General features: G+C 44.8%; 1 protein-coding gene across 1 annotated transcript in view; it reads left to right on the top strand.

Annotated features, from left to right (window-relative positions):
* Positions 1-16,251, top strand: part of HMCN2 (hemicentin 2) — a 191,600-nt gene that overhangs the window by 71,720 nt on the left and 103,629 nt on the right. The window contains 8 exon segments of the mRNA XM_043980824.1: positions 5,274-5,401; positions 6,882-7,145; positions 7,868-7,954; positions 11,490-11,684; positions 13,781-13,911; positions 14,097-14,244; positions 14,466-14,592; positions 15,961-16,115. Coding sequence (XP_043836759.1) covers positions 5,274-5,401; positions 6,882-7,145; positions 7,868-7,954; positions 11,490-11,684; positions 13,781-13,911; positions 14,097-14,244; positions 14,466-14,592; positions 15,961-16,115 — 1,235 coding nt within the window.

The raw sequence follows: 16,251 nt of genomic DNA, 5'->3' as shown, positions 1-16,251 counted from the left end.
GGTGCCTGAGTGAACTCTCAAAGGAACTAAGGTGTCTGAGAGGTGGAGATGAGGAAAGATGTGCATTCCAGACATGGAAGAGAGCTAAGGGAAAGGTATAGAGGTGGGAATTTAGACCCTATTGTTACCAGGCACTGTGGGTGACTCCTTTGCTTGCCTTTGCATTAGACAATAAGCTTCCTTGGGAACAGGAACTTTTTTGTCTTTCTTTATATCCCCAGTGCTTAGTGCCTGGCCCATAGTAGATATTTAATAAATACTGGTTGACTGACTGTACAATTCAGTTTATTAAGAGCCTTTGAGGGCAGGAACTCTCTTTTGCCTCTTTTTGTATCCCTAGTGCTTAGCACAGTGCCTGGACCATAGTAGGCACTTACTAAATGCTTATTGAATAAATGCAAACAAAAAGTTTCTTCCCTTGAGGAGCTTACATTTTGCTGGGAGGCGGGAGATGGGGACAAATATATATACAAGATAAGTTTGACCACACTGGGAATGTTGTGTTCAGTTCAGGCCATCATTGTTTAAGAAAGACATAGATGAGATGGAGAACATTCAGAAAAGGGTAGCTAGGAGGGTGAAGAGTTCTGAATCAATGTCTTCTGAGTTCTGGTTGAAGGAGCATGGAGAAGAGAAGCCTTGGGAGAACATGATGGCTACCTTCAAGTATTTCGGGCTGTCATACAGAAGGAGGTTTAGATTTGTTCTGTTTGCCCATATCGGGTAGAACTGGGAACAACCAATGATGGGTAGATGTTGTGAAGGGGAAAATATAGGTTTGATGTCAGGAAACATTTTCTAACAACTAAAACTCTGCAAAAATTGAATTGGCCACGTCAAGAGGTGGAGGGTTACTGCTGTGCAGAGGCCTTTAAGCAGAGGTTGGAAGACTACTTGCTGTATAATTTATAGTGAGGATTCCTTGAAGATATAGGTCATATTCAATGTCAATTGAGGTCCCTTCCAGCTTTCAAATTCCATGAACCTGTTCTTCTCTAAATAGAAATGTCAGGAGTGGGAGAGGGAACACTAGCAATGATGGGGATGAGGAGAAGCCTTTTGTTGGAGCTAGTGCTTGAGTTGAGCCTCTGAAGAAGCCAGGGGTTCCAAGAGGCAGGGATGAGGAGGGAGAACAGGATGGGCTTGGGAGAGAGATGATGCAAAGGCATGGAGCCGAGAGATGGAATGTGGATGGGGACCGGTGAGTGGGCCAGCTTGGCTGGATCTTGGAGTGTGTGCGGGGGAGTAATGTGCAATAAGCCTGGAAAGGTAGACTGAAGCCAGACTGTAAAGGGCTTTAAAAGCCAAAATGAGGACTTTGTATTTTATCTTAGAGGAGCTAGAAAGTCACGGGAGTGTCTTCAGCAGGGAAATGAAATGCTCATTGTGTGTTGGAACTAGGACTTTGGCAGCTGTGTATGGGATGGATTGGAGAGGGGAGAGGCTGGATGTAGGGAGACCAATTAGGACACTATTGCAATTGCTGGTGAAGGTCTGAACTGGGGTGGTGGCCATGGATGGGAAGAGAAGGGGAGAGATTCGAGAGATACTGTGTGGCTAGAACTTGACAAATCATTGGATATATGGGATGAGGAAGAGGGGAAAGTTGACAATAATTCCAAGATTGGAACCCTAGGTGACTGGAATGCTGGTTCAGAAATAGGAGTGTTAAGAGGAAGTTAGGAAATTAAACCCATGTTAACCAAAAGATGCTAAGTCAAGAAATATTTACAAAGTAACTGCTCAGGCTTAAGGGATATCATTGAAGCTATGGATGTTGGGTCAATTATGTAGTGAGAGGGGCAGCTAGGTGGTGCAGTAGATAGAGCACAGGCCCTGGATTCAGGAGTACCTGAGTTCAAATCCGGCCTCAGACACTTAACACTTACTAGCTGTGTGACCCTGGGCAAGTCACTTAACCCCAATTGCCTCACTAAAAAAAAAAAAAATTATGTAGTGAGAGCAATGGTCATCGATCACTAGCCAGTCAGCAAGAACTAATTAAGTACCTGTTACTCACAGGTATTGTATGAGTCCCTGGGGATAGAAAGACATAGTCCTTGCCCTTAAAGAATTTACATTCTACTGGGGAAGACAATGTGTACTGATGATAGTGGGGGCACCCACAAAGTGTAATAATACCTGGAAGAAGGTCTTTGGGATGCATTGTGAAGATCCTTTATAGAAGGTTAATGAGAAGACATGGACAAGAATGCCACAGGATGAGAAATCATTGATGTGTCAAGATTTACATTAATTTAGGGGATACCTACACCAATGAGATTATGAATCCATTAAAACAGTAAAGTGCTGGCATATTTTGTGCCATGTCCTGTGTTGGGAGCCATTAGGGTGGTATGCAGAAAACATAAGACATAGTCCCTGCCTTCAAGGAACAGGGAGAGAAGACACACATAAAAAATTAACATGGACTGTCTAATATTGTAAAGTTAATTAAGAGAGGAAGTGTGGTGTAGTAGATAGTATTCTAGATTTTGAATCAGGAAGACCTGGGTTCAAATGCTGTCTCCAACACTCACTAGCTATGTGAACCAGTACGAGTCACTCAAGTTCTCTCAGCCTCAGTTTCCTCATCTGTAAAATTAGAGAGATGGATAGGATGACCACTAAGGTCCCTTCCAGTTCTAAATGAGGATCATAGCTCTAGAGCTAGAAAGGACCTTACAGGTCATCTAGTCCAACCCCTTTATTTTATTTTATTTTATTTTTTAAATAAAGATTTTTATTTAGAGTTTTGAGTTCCAAATTTTATCCCTTCTTCCCTCCCTCCCCTCCCCCCTTACTGAGGTGGTAAGCAATCAGGTATAGGTTATACATGTGCAATTATGTAAAACATTACCATATTGGTCATTTTGTACAAGAAAATTTGAATGAAAGAAAGTGAAAAATAGAATGCTTCAATCTGTGTTCAATCAATATCAGTTCTTTCTTTGGAGGTGGATAGTATGCTTCATCATTAGTCCTTTGGGCTTGTCTTGGATCATTGTATTATTGAGAATAGTCAAGTCATTCACAGTTTTTCGTCAAACAATATTGCTGTTACCATATACAATGTTCTCTTGGTTCTGTTCACTTCACTATACATCAGTTCATACAAGTCTTTCCAGGCCTTTCTGAAATCATCCTGTTTGTCATATCTTTTATTCCACTGCACCACCTAGATGCCCCTGTCATATCTTATAGGACAATAATATTCCATCACCATCATATACCACAGCTTGTTTAGATATTCACAAACTGATGAGCATCCCTTTAATTTCTAATTCTTAGCTACCAGAAAAAGAACTGCTATAAGTATTTTTGTACAAATGGGTCTTTTTCTCTTTTGGGGGGATGTCTTTGGGATATAAACCTAGCAAGTGGTATTGCTGGATAAAAGGGTATGCACAGTTTTATAGCCCTTTTGTCATAATTCCAAATTGCTCTCCAGAATGGTTGGATCAATTAGCAACTTCACCGGGGTAGATTAGTACCCCAGTTTTCCCACATTCCTTCCAACATCCAACATTTTCCCTTGTTGTTATATTTGCCACTCTGATAAGTATGAAGTGAAACTTCAGAGTTGTTTGAATTTGGATTTTTCTGATCAATAGTGATTTAGAGCATTTTTTCATATGACTATAGATAGCTTTGATTTCTTTGTCTGAAAACTGCCTGTTCATATCCTTTGACTATTTATCAATTGGGAAATTACTTGTATTTTTATAAATTTAACTAAGTTCTCTATATATTTGAATAATGAGACTTTTATCAGAGATACTTGTTGCAAAAATTCTTTCCCAGTCTTCTTCTTTCCTTATAATTTTGGTTGCACTGGTTTTGTTTGTGCAAAAGTTTTAAAATTTCATATAATCAAAACTATCTATTTCATATTTTATAAAGCTATTTATATCTTCTTTGGTTATAATTTTTTCCCTTTTCATAAATCTGCTCTCTTAATTTGCTTATGGTATCATCTTTTATGTATAAAGCATGTACCCATTTTGACCTTATTTTGGTATATGATATGAAATGTTGGTCTATACTTAGTTTCTGCCATACTGTTTTCCAGTTTTCTCAGCAGTTTTTTTCAAATGCAATTTTTTTCCAAAAGCTTGGATCTTTGGGTTTATCATATTCTAGATTACTGTAGTCATTTACTATAGTGTAATTCATACCTATTCTATTCCACTGATCAAACTACTCTATTTCTTATCCAGTACCAGATTGTTTTGATAATTATCACTTTATATTACAGTTTGAGATCTGGTACTACTAGACTACCTTCTTTCACATTTTTTCATTAATTCCCTTGATATCCTTGAACTTTTGTTCTTCCAGATGAATTTTGTTTTTATTTTTTTCTAGCTCTATAAAATTTTTTTGATAGTTTAATTGGTATGGAACTAAATAAATAGATTAATTTAAGTAGGATTATTATTTTTATTATATTGGCTCAGCCTACCCATGAACAATTAATATTTTTCCAATTGTTTTGTTCATATAGTTCCTGGGTTTGTCTTGCCAGGTAGACTCCCAAGTATTTTATATTGTCCACAATTATTTTAAATGGATTTTCTCTTTCTATCTGTTGCTACTGGACTTTGTTGGTAATATACAGAAATGCTGATGATTTATGTAGAACCCCCTTATTTTAAAGATAAGGAAACTGAGGCTCAAGGAGGGTTAAATGATTTGCTCAAAGTCACACAGACATTAGGTATCAGAGGTAGGATTTGAATCCACATCTTCTGCTTTCTTCTGTCATATAGTTACCTGTGAAACTGTGATACTATGATAAATCAGTGGTAAATGCTGGAGGGTTGTTTATGGGTTTTTTTGGTTTTAACTTTGTAAGTTTTTAAAACCCAATAGTGTCTAGCTTTATGGCTTTCCTAAGTGGTTTCTTTTCTCTTTTTGAAGGCAGTTGAAATTAAATGACTTTCCCAGGGTCACACAGTTAGTAAGTGTTTGAGGTCAAATTTGGACTCAGGTCCTCCTGAATTCAGGACTGGTGCTTTATCCACTGTGCAACATAGTGCCCTTTCCCTAAGTGTTTAATGGATAAATTAAAGGGGGTGGGGGAGAAAGGGTGCTGTGACATGAGCAGCCAGGGAAGGATTCATAGAGGAAATGGTACTTGAGATTGACCTAGAAGGAGAAATTAAATTTGGAAAAGGGGAGTTGGAGAAAGAAGAATGAGTGGGGATTGGGGAGGTCAGGGTCTTGTTAGAATTACCTTCTACTTACTTTTCCCACTCTCTCCTGAGCAGGCATAGCCTTCTCCCCTCAGGTTCTCTGAAACTGGCAGAGACAAGTGTGGAAGACAGTGGCCTGTATACCTGCACAGCCTCCAACCCAGCGGGCACCACCTCCCAGAGCTATGTCCTTGGGGTGCAAGGTAGGGCCCTTTACCTGAAAAGGGGGAGGAGGTGGCATGAGAGGCTGAGTCACTGCACTCCTTCAGCAGCCTTGGTTGGTGCTCTTAGGTGTCCCTTTTAGACTACATGGTTCTGGCTTTGGCCATTCCCCTCTCTCCACTGTTTCTCTTCATTCCTCCTCCTTTTCCTCTTCCTTCTCTTCCTCCTCCTCCTCTTCTTCTCCTCTTCCTCCTCCTCTTCTTCCTCTTCTCCTCCTCCTCCCCCTCCTCCTCTTTTTCTTCTTCTTTCTTCTTCTTCTCCTCCTCTTCCTCCTCCTCCTCTTCCTCCTTCTCTACCCCCCCCACCCTCATTCCCTTCTCTACATGTGTTTTCATCCATCTGCTTCTAGCGGTATATCACATAACCATGGGTATATATGTGCATATGTATGTACACATAACTATAGTCATGCATGTAGAGATATGGATATATGTCTATGTCCAGATAACTATGCTCATGCCTGTGTCTCCATGCATGTACTCTAGCTCCTGTGTGGATTTTGACTTGTTTGCCTGTGGCTTCCTGAATGTGTGCTGGTGCACATGTGTGGATATGGGAGCACATGTGGCTGAGTAACACCCTTTTCCCAGCATCTTAGGCCACCGAAGCTGAGGGGAGCTGACAGCTGCCTGGTGCTGGGATTATAAACACCAATTATCACATTGTCTCTTCACCGTTTGTCCCCAGAGTCAGTGGCTACTCCCCTAGCTCCCTAGCTTGGGCCCAGTGCCTAAGGCCCTTCAGAGCCAGGGACGGCTTATTCCCACCTCCCTGGTCCCCTCTCACAGAACAGATTCTCTTGGCTCCCAGGCAGCCAGGGATCCCTCCACCTGTTACCTAGACCTGGGACAGGAGCGTCCTGGGGAGTTGGGGGTGGTGGTAGGCATATGTTAGTCAGGCAGATGCTGTGCTGTAGGATTCTCTTCCTCTGGTCCTTTCTCACCTGGGGCAGAATCAGACCTAGCGATTGTGGTGGGTGATTTAGGGAGGCTTCCTCATCTCTTGGGGCTCTCTCCTGTAGCAAACCATGCCATGGATTAGGAACAAGAAGATAGATACATACATAGTGTTGTACCAGCTCTGCCACATATTGTTGCATAACTTTGAGAAAGTCACTCTTCCCCTTTGGACATCTGTGTTGTCCTCTGAAAAATGAGGGCGTTGAACTAGCCCAGTAATAAGGGTCTCATCTGGTTCTAAGTTCTGGGATGCTGTGGGTTCAGCCTCTTACATCCTTTCCTCTATGTAAATCACTCCCTGTAGGGATCTGAGAGCTGGCCTGGGGGCTCTGCCTATACTGGGCAGAGGCAGCATGTCTCTATGTCTGAGACAGCAACAGTTACTGCCTAGCTCATGCCTCACAGAATCATGGTCCGTGTGTATGTGGTTAAGTTAGGGAGACCTCTGCTGTTTCCCTTAGCTCCCCTTCTCAATCTTGACACCCAGCTGCTTCTCTCTCAGTTCCCCCTCAGATCCAGCCAGGTCCCCCGATAATGAAGGTGCTAGCCGGTGAGAGCCTGGACTTGACCTGTGAAGCCACAGGAGACCCAGACCCTCAGCTCCGCTGGTCCAAAGATGGAGTCACCTTGCCAGAGAAGGACCAGCTTGGCCCTGTTGGCTCGATCCACTTTGAATCTGTACAGGTCTCCGATGCTGGGCTCTACCACTGTGTGGCCTCAAATGGGGCTGGAGAGGATGCTCGGGAGATGGAGCTGGTGGTGCTGGGTGAGTGCTCCGAGGGGCAGCAGCATGTGTGCAATTGAAGATTTATACAGATTCCGGGACTCAGCCTCCATGTCCTTGAACAAGTGCCTTAACCTCAATTTCCTTATCTGAAACAACAAGGGGTTTGGACTAGACCTCTGGGGCTCCTTTCATTGTAGGTCTATGGCCCTGTGATCTTAAACGTTCTGGGAGGGCGGCATAGTGTCCCAGGGACAGTCCTTGCCCATCTCCCTGGTACTTCATGGCGGATGGCTCTTGAAGGACACATTTCCATGGCTCTCAAGCGGCCAGAGTCCCATCCAGGCAGATTCCTTGCCTAGGCCTGGGCTAGGATTGCTGTGGGGATTTGTGGGTGGCGAGAGGCATACATGTGTACTACTTCCATTCTATTCCTGCTTCTCCTGTCCCAATTACACTAATGAGAGTGGCAGAGCTCCCTCTCCACCTTCCACTCCAGCCTATTTCTGGTCACAGGCCAATAGAATCAGGAGGAAGTGTCCCACAGGTTGGGGATCAGAGATCTGTTTTTCTGTCCCAGCATTTGCTATGTCTGAAGACAGGTGGGAATGGGTGATGGGATTCTCTCTCCTGACCCCTGTATCTTTCCAAGGCCTGGGATGCCTCACCATCCCAATCCCAACAGAGAGAGTAGGGCCAGGGGGGGTATGGAAGCCAAGGTGAAGCTACAGAATGAAGCTGTGGTCATGTCTCTCACCTGGCAGAACCTCCACGCTTGGAAGCTGAGGGTACTGAAGCCCTGCTGGAAAGAGTGGCCGGAGAGAATGCCAGCCTTCCCTGCCCAGTGACAGGTGAGACTACCCTGGCAATGAGGCAGGGGCTAAGAAGGGAGGATGAGGGGGCAGCTAGGTGGCACAGTGGATAAAGCACTGGCCTTGGATTCAGGAGGACCTGAGTTCAAATCCAGTCTCAGATATTTAACTAGTTGTGTGACCCTGGGCAAGTCACTTAACCCTCATTGCCCTGGAAAAAAAAAAGAAGGGAGGACGAAGCCTCCACAGCTTCTAGCCCCTGCCATCTTGCTGTGTGTGACTTTGGGGGAGTCGCTTCCCTTCCCTCATGCCTCAGTTTTCTCTGTTTATAAAGTGAGAGGTTTAAAATGGATAGTTCAGACCTCTTCCAGGCTGTGTCTGGGGGCTCTGTGACCACTTTTAGGTGAGCTGAAAGGTTTAGGGTCTTATTGTATTTTTTTTTGTTTTTGTTTTTGTTTTTGGTGAGGCAATTGGGGTTAAGTGACTTGCCCAGGGTCACGCAGCTAGTTAAGTGCCAAATGTCTGAGTCGGATTTGAACTCAGGTCTTCCTAACTCCAGGGCTGGTGCTCTATCCACTGCTCTACCTAGCTGCCCCGGTCTTATTGTATTTTATCTTATCTCATCTCAGCTCATCTCATCTGTTTTGTGGAAGGAGGATTCTGATGAGAGGCATATGCCAAATGTTTGGGAGTGGGGGACAGGAAAGAATATCTTTTCTCTAGCCATCCTTTTTTTTTTTTTAAAGGTTCTCCCCAGAGGTATGCTAGTAAGCATTTAACAACAACTCTCTGAAAAGCACACTACCTTTGAAAAATTTAATCAGCATTATTCACATTTTCTCCATCACTTTCCAAAGTCTAGACGATCAACAAAACAATAAATCAAGCCCTGATTTGTGGTGTTTGCTGGATTTCTAAGATATAATTGCTCACACGGAAGATTTAGCAATCTTGCAGCTGGCTCTAGCCTATCCCTGGTTCTCTGCATCCCCAAGGCAAGTCACCTTCCTGGGAAATGTGGAAAGAGTGCTGGCTTTGGAGTCAGAAGACTTGATTTTGACTTCAAACTCTGCTATCTGTTAAATCTGGGTGACCTTGGGCAAGTCACGTCCTCTCTCTGTGCCTTTGTTTCCTCTTGTGTAAATCAAGGGAATAGGATTAGATGACTTCCAATGTCCTTTCTAGTCTTAGCTCTAGGATCCTGCCATCCTATTATCTAAGGTCTGTCCTCACCAGCTTAAAATTCTCCAGGTCCCCTATTTGCAAAAAACCCAAACCAAAAGAAAACAACAACAAGAAGAAACCAAAAAATCTCCCAAACAAACAAACACACCCCAAAACCTTGGTCACAGTGCCACCTTGTGGCCCATGGTAGTACTCCTTCCTCAAGATGCTTTGGGTCTGATATATGAGGACTCTGCAAGGCTTGTCTTCTATACTCTCTCTCAGTCCTTTCAGTGCCTCTGTTCAGATGCTCTGGGCTGTCCTGCCTAGTCATTACCCCATACCCTGGAGATCTTTTCCTTCTGTTCCCTAATGAAAGATCCCATTTATAAAGCACCAAGCCCTAGTGGGCTCTCAGTTAATATGGACTGACTGATGGGGGTAGAAACAGTGCTGCAATGGGAGTCAGGAACTCTGCCATTTAATAGGATGTGTGGTCTTGAGCACCTGACCCGGAAGTCAGAAGGCCTGGGTTTGAATCCTGCCTCTGCTACTTACTAGCTGTACATCTTTGGGCAAACCTTAAAATCCTTAAAATGGGGAGGGGAGGTAGTCAGTGGGCGGTGTGGTGCAGGGAAAAGAGTGGCTGCAGGTGAAGTCAGAGGACAAATGCTTTAACATTCCAACTCTGGGTGGCCTTATATCACCAAACCTCACTGAATCTCAGTTTCCTCGTCTGTAAAATGAGGGAGATGGGACTGGGTAATTTCCGGCTCTAAATCTTTGATTCTATAATTGGATGCTCTCTTAACTTCTTCTCTTCTTGCTCTAAATCAAAGGTCTGGGGTTCTAGGCTCCAAATGTGGTCCAACCTTAATGGAAGGGAACAGTGTGGGCTGGCTTTAGTAAAGCGGGGCCAGCTTGGAGGACAGCCAGGGAGCCTTACCTCCACAGAACGGAGTAAGCCACTGCCCCTGTCTTCCAGGTGTTAGCTTAGCTCCTCCCCCGACACTGGGAAAGAATGTCAGCCTGTTTACTGAGAATGGGCTCCCGAGGCTGCTGAGATAAATGATAGATCAAACTTGGGCTATTATTAATACTAATGAGTATTCACAATTAAATATGATTAATGATGATCATCAATGATGGTGCGTGAGTATGTAATTAAGGCCTGGTGGGTGCTGAGCTGTGAATTCTGGGGGGTAGCCAGAGGGATTCAGAAAATAGCAAGGGCTTGTCTGCCTTTGGACAGAACAGGAGTCAGGAAGACCTTAGTCCAAGTCCAGCCTCAGACAGTTTATAGTTGTGGGACCTTGGGCAAGTTACTTAACCTCTGCCTGCCTCAGTTTCTGCAACCGTAAAAGAGTAGATAATAATTGCACCTACCTCAATGGGTTGTTGTGAAAAGCAAATGAGGGGCAGCTAGGTGGCGCAGTGGATAAAGCACTGGCCCTGGATTCAGGAGGACCTGAGTTCAAATATGACCTTAAACACTTGACACTTACTAGCTGTGTGACCCTGAGCAAGTAAGTCACTTAACTCCCATTGCCCTGCAAAAAAAAAGAAAAGCAAATGAGACACTCGTGAAGTTCTCAGTGCAGTGCCTGGCACATAGTAGGTATTTAAGAAATGCTTATTTCCTTCCTTTTCCCATTCACTCAAATACCCCATTGCAGGCACCATCATTCATTCATTCATTCATTCATTCATTCATTCATTCATTCATTCATTCATTCATTCATTCATTTATTCATTGTTCATTTGGCAAGTCTTTACTGAGCACCTACCGTGTTTCAAGTGATATGGAAGACATGGAGATATTTAGAACACAATCCTTGTCTGCAAATACCTTTCAGTGTAGTTGGGGACTTGGAGTGTACTGCTAAAAGTTAGACTCTACCACAAGACAGTTTCCCTTATATCCCAGATGAGTGGTACAACAAGAAGTACCACAGGAGCCCAAAGGAAGGGGAGGTCAGGGTGGGCTGGAGGGGAGAATCAGGAAAGGGTTCATGGAGGGGTCCCCTAGACCCCTGAAGCACGGATGACATGAATACCTGAAGGTACAATGACCTTGGACTTGGAGGCAGAAGACCTGGAGTCAATTCCAGCTCTGCTCTCAATTAGTTGTGTGACCCTGGGACAGCTATTCCTCCCTTTGTGGGCCTCAGTTTTCTCATCTACAGAATGATGGAGACATGGAACTAAATGATCTGTAAGGTTCCTTCCAATTCTAAATCATGTGATCCTATTGGTCATGAGCAAAAGCTTGGTGGTGTTTCAAATTCAACAAATATTAAATGCCTACTGTGTGCAAGGAACTATGCTAAGTGTTGGGGTGGGTGGTAGAGGCATTGAGAAAACTGAACAATAGATTCTGATGACTCCTTTCTCTCTCCTCCTGGCCCAGGGACTCCCAAACCCCGAGTGATCTGGCGGAAGGGCCCAGCCCCAGAGCCCCTGAGCAGCCACCCCGGCTTGTCAGTATTAAATGAGAGCTCTTTGTTCATTGCTTCAGTCTCATCCCATGACAGTGGAGACTACGAGTGTCAGGCCACCAATGAGGTGGGCTCAGCATCAAGGAAAGTCAAGTTGGTGGTTTATGGTAAGAGGGGAACCTATGAAAGGGCATGGAGGGAAGGTGGCACAGAAGGAAAACCTGAGAGGTCTGGTACAGAGAAGAGAGACAGTCTTCCCTTCGCCTCCATTGTTGAGGGGGTGGATGGACATAGAGTGTGTGTGTAAAAATTTCAGGTTGTTTAAATTTATTTTTGAAATTTTATTTTAAAACCTTTACCAATGCCTTTTAAAAAAATCATTACCTGTTTTACCACTTCCCTTGGAACAAAGAAAACCAGTTGAATCCAACTGACAAAATGTCCATGTCTGACTGTATGCCACACTCTGCACCCCTAGTTCTCCACCTCCCTACCTCACTATCTGTCCCTTGGGTCTAAAAATGATAAAAATTGCAGGTCATCTAACTTCAGCAACCTTTTATAGTGCTGGTTTTCTTTCAGTTTTTTATAGTCGTTGTGGATATTGTTTCTCCTGGCTCTGCTAACTTGACTCTGCATCTGTTCAAGTTAAGTCAGACAAATATTTATTAAATAACTACCATATGCCAGGCGCCGTGTTAAGTGCTGGAGAAACAAGGAAAAGCAACAGCAGTGGCTGCTCTCAAGGGGGTCCCGGCATACTTGGGGAGACAACGTGCAGACAACTACATACAGACAAAATATGTGTAGGATAAATTGGACAAGCCATCGATGGCAACTGAGAAAACTCCTTTCAGAAGGGGGGGGGGATTTTCGTTGAGATGTAAAGGAAGCCCAGAGGTGGAGATGGTTCCAGGCATGGGGGGCGCAGCCAGAAGAAATGCCAGCAGCCGAGAGACGGGCTGTCTAGTTAGAAGAACAGCAAAGAAACCAGTGTAACTGGATCAAAGAGTACATGGGGGTGGGAGGAGTAAGAAGACTGGAAAGGGAGGCTGAGGTCAGGTTATTGAAGGTTTTTAAGCCCAAATGAGGATTTTATATCTGATCCCATAGGTGACAGGGAGCAACTGGCATTGCTTGAGTAGGGGGAATGACCTGATCAGATCTATGCTTCAGGATGATCTCTTTATTATTTGTGTGACCTTGGGCAAGTCATTTATCCTGCCAGCATCTCGGTTTCCACATCTGTAACATTAGGACAGGATGACCTCTAAATCCTTGATTCTATGGGTCTATGAGGTTGGACAAGTGTAGTGGAAGGCAGACAAGAGGTTGAGTTCCCGAAGCATCAGTTCAGGTCAAAGTGAGGGGCTTAATAAGCATTTTTACCTCCTCCCTTCCCCTCCCCTCTCCTTTCCTTTCCAGATCTGTGTTCTTAGTGTCCATCAGTTGGGAGAATGACTAAACAAATGAAGATATATGAATTTAATGGAATAATAGTGTTATGAGAAAGACAAAAGGGATCATTAGGAAAACCTGGGAAGACCTAAATGCACTGCCACAGAATGAAGTGAGCAAATTATAGTGTAGCAATGTTATAAAAAATTTTTTTGAAAGCCTTAAGAACTCTGATGAATACAGTGGCAAACCATGATTTAAGAAGACCAGTAATGAAGGATGACACCTCCTGATGGAGAGATGATAGACTGAGCTATACATTTTTGGATGTGGCCAATTGTGCATATTGTTTTGATTTTCTGCTTTTTCTTTCTAAATTGGGAGGTGGTGGGAAGGAGAGGAAACATGCTCAATTGAAAAATGAAACAAAACACAAGAAGCAGGGAAATAGAGGGGGATACCCTTTAAAGAAATGGTCTAGTAGGAAGAGTACTTAGATTTGGAGGTAGAGGAGAACCTGGCTATTGTGACCTTTGGCTTCTCTGAACCTGTCTTCTTATCTGTAAAAAGAAAATAGTAGATTAGATTATTTTATTTAGTCAAGACCTAGAGCATGAATGGACATCAGAGGCTGTCTGGTCTCTCCTCTTGTTTTACAGATGGGAATCTAAACAGCAGAGAGGGGAATTGACTTGCCCAAAGTCACACAGTTAATGATCTCCAGTGTCAGAATTTGAACTCTGGACCAGAGAAATTTCCACTGTACTATACTCTTCAGGTCCACTTGTGCTCTAGATCCCAACACCTAAGAAACCTTGGGGATTCCCTCATTGAAAGACTTAACACTGTGCTTCTTCTTTTTCAGTGCCCCCTCACATCCGGGAAGAAGAACTGAGAGTCAATGTGTCCACCATGGCTGGTAAGCCCCTGACTCTGGACTGTGACATGAGTGGCTTCCCTACCCCTGCTATCACCTGGTACAAGGATGGTCAGCCAGTGAGTATTCCCTAGCATCATGGGCTTCAGAGGAGGGGGGCGGGGGAGAGGTCTGGACCTGGCCCTGGGGTGATAAGGAGAGGAGGTGGAGTGTCAAACCAGAATGGGGAGCAATGACAAAAGGGTTTGTGAAATAGGGGGTGGAGTGCAGTTCTCTTTGATCTCAGGTTAATCTCCCTGCCCAGGTCTCTGAGGACAGCAGACATCACTTCCCAGATGGTGCTCAGTCTCTCCATTTCCTCCAAACCCGGAAGAGTGACTCAGGCCTCTATACCTGCCAAGCTGTGAACCGAGCTGGGGTGGCTCAGAAAGATGTTAACCTCTTTGTGCTGAGTGAGTGGTCTCCCTCAGCCTCCTTAGCGCCATTCTGGGAGACTTTGGGGATACCTGTAACTCTGCCTTTTCCATCCTTCTTTTTTTCTGGGCCCTGATGGGTTGGAGGCAGGCTCTCTTTGTACTCAACTTGATAGGCAGCGACTAAGAGACTCCGTTCTCTTGGGTCTCATCCCTACCCCCTTCCCACTTCTCTCCCACCCTTTTCCTGTCTTTGCCAGTCCCACCTTCAGTACACGGAGCAGGGACAGCTCAGGAGGTGTCGGGTCTGGCCGGCTCAGAGGTAGAGCTGGAATGCCGTACTTCAGGGGTGCCCCTGCCCCAGGTGGAATGGACCAAGGATGGGCAGTAAGTGACTCCGACTCCTGAGCTTCTATTCATTACATTGTTCCATATTCTAAGGTCCCTTGAGCTCTAAATACTATGAAACCTATGAAGCCCTGGGGATTCTGCAGGCTTAGCCCTGTTCTTGGTTCTTGGGCCTTGATACTCTCTTCTCTTGATGATTTCTCTAGTATGAGTCTGACATCCACACAGCTGTTGGATGCAGTGTCTGATGGGAGCCCTCCCCAAATGGGTGACCCGGGGTGTTGTGAAGGTGGCCAGGTGTGATTCTGAGAAAAAATAGGCGGGGGGGGGGGGAGAGGAAGCTAGGTGGCTCAGTGGATAAAGCACCGGCCCTGGATTCAGGAGGACCTGAGTTCAAATCTGGCCTCAGACACTTGACACTTTCTAGCTGTGTGACCCTGGGCAAGTCACTTAATCCTCATTGTCCCACAAAAGGAAAAAAAAAAGAAAAAATAGGAGCTATGGTAGATGCTTGGCTCATTCCATCCATCCTCAAGTACCAAAAAGGCCCTGCTGCAGCTCCACTCTCTGCTGAAGTGCATTCAACCGAATGTGAATTTTCTCATTCTCGGTGAATCATTCAACAAGCCTTTGCCTAGTGTGTGTCTAAGTATGCCTCTGTTCACAAAGATTCTGCTTAGTGGTGAGTGAGGGCTCACTCGTATAAAACAATGGAGAAATTGTGCAAAACAGTATCTGCTTAAGGGCCAAGAGACTGGTACCGATGGTAAATTCTGCAGGAAGGTTTCAGAGGGGAGAAAGATGCCTGTGGTCTGGGGTCATCAAAGAAAGTTTCATAGAGCAAGTAGGGCTATAGCTGGGCCTTGGAGACCTTGAATAGAATTTGGATAGGGGAGAAGAAAAGAGGAAGAGGAGGGCACCCCAGGTAGTGGGGAACCCAGAGGCAAGAATGTGTAAAGCATATTGGGGGGTGGGTTTGGAGGAACACTGGGTGAGGAGCCTGGAAGGGCATGCTTGGGCCAAGTTGCATGGGGGACCCTAAATGTCAGGCCCAGGAGTCTGAACTTAATCTAGTAGGCAATGACAGACCTATTCCTCGCCACGGATGGGGGAGATATCTCATCCTTTAACTTCCTCGATTTGAGAGCCCAGGGCTCAGATGCCAGTCTCCTTAGAGCAATAGATTTGAAATCAGAGGACCTAGGTTCAAATCCCATCTATTTCACTTACTACCAGTGTGATCTTGGGCAAGTCACTTAACCTTTGTGGGCTTCTTATTCCTTGTCTGTAAAATGAGGGGTTTGGGACTTTTTGGCTCCAAATCTATGATTCTGTGATTCTTGTCTAGTCTCTTTTTCCACCTTATCCCTGGGCCTCAATCCTGTCTTCCCCTGACCCTTTTCCTAGGCCCATACCCCCAGGTGACCCTCATATTCAGCTCTTAGAGGATGGGCAAGTTCTCAGGATCCCAAACAGCCACCTGGGGGATGAGGGCCATTATCAGTGTGTGGCCTTCAGCCCTGCTGGCCAGCAGGCCAAGGACTTCCAGCTCAGCATTCATAGTAAGTACCTTCGCCACTCTTTTATCTACTCCCACTGTGAGTTGCGTAGCACAGAAATTATACCAGTTGGCACCTGCTTTGGGGCCAGGAACCAGCCCTCCAGGCCACGTCAGTGAGAGGCCCTGGAGGTTCGACC

Source organism: Dromiciops gliroides, chromosome 2 (genome assembly GCF_019393635.1).
Source record: "Dromiciops gliroides isolate mDroGli1 chromosome 2, mDroGli1.pri, whole genome shotgun sequence".
NCBI classification, from domain to species: domain Eukaryota; kingdom Metazoa; phylum Chordata; class Mammalia; order Microbiotheria; family Microbiotheriidae; genus Dromiciops; species Dromiciops gliroides.
Note: the sequence above shows the minus strand (reverse complement) of the source record. Positions and strands in the feature narration are given on the sequence as shown.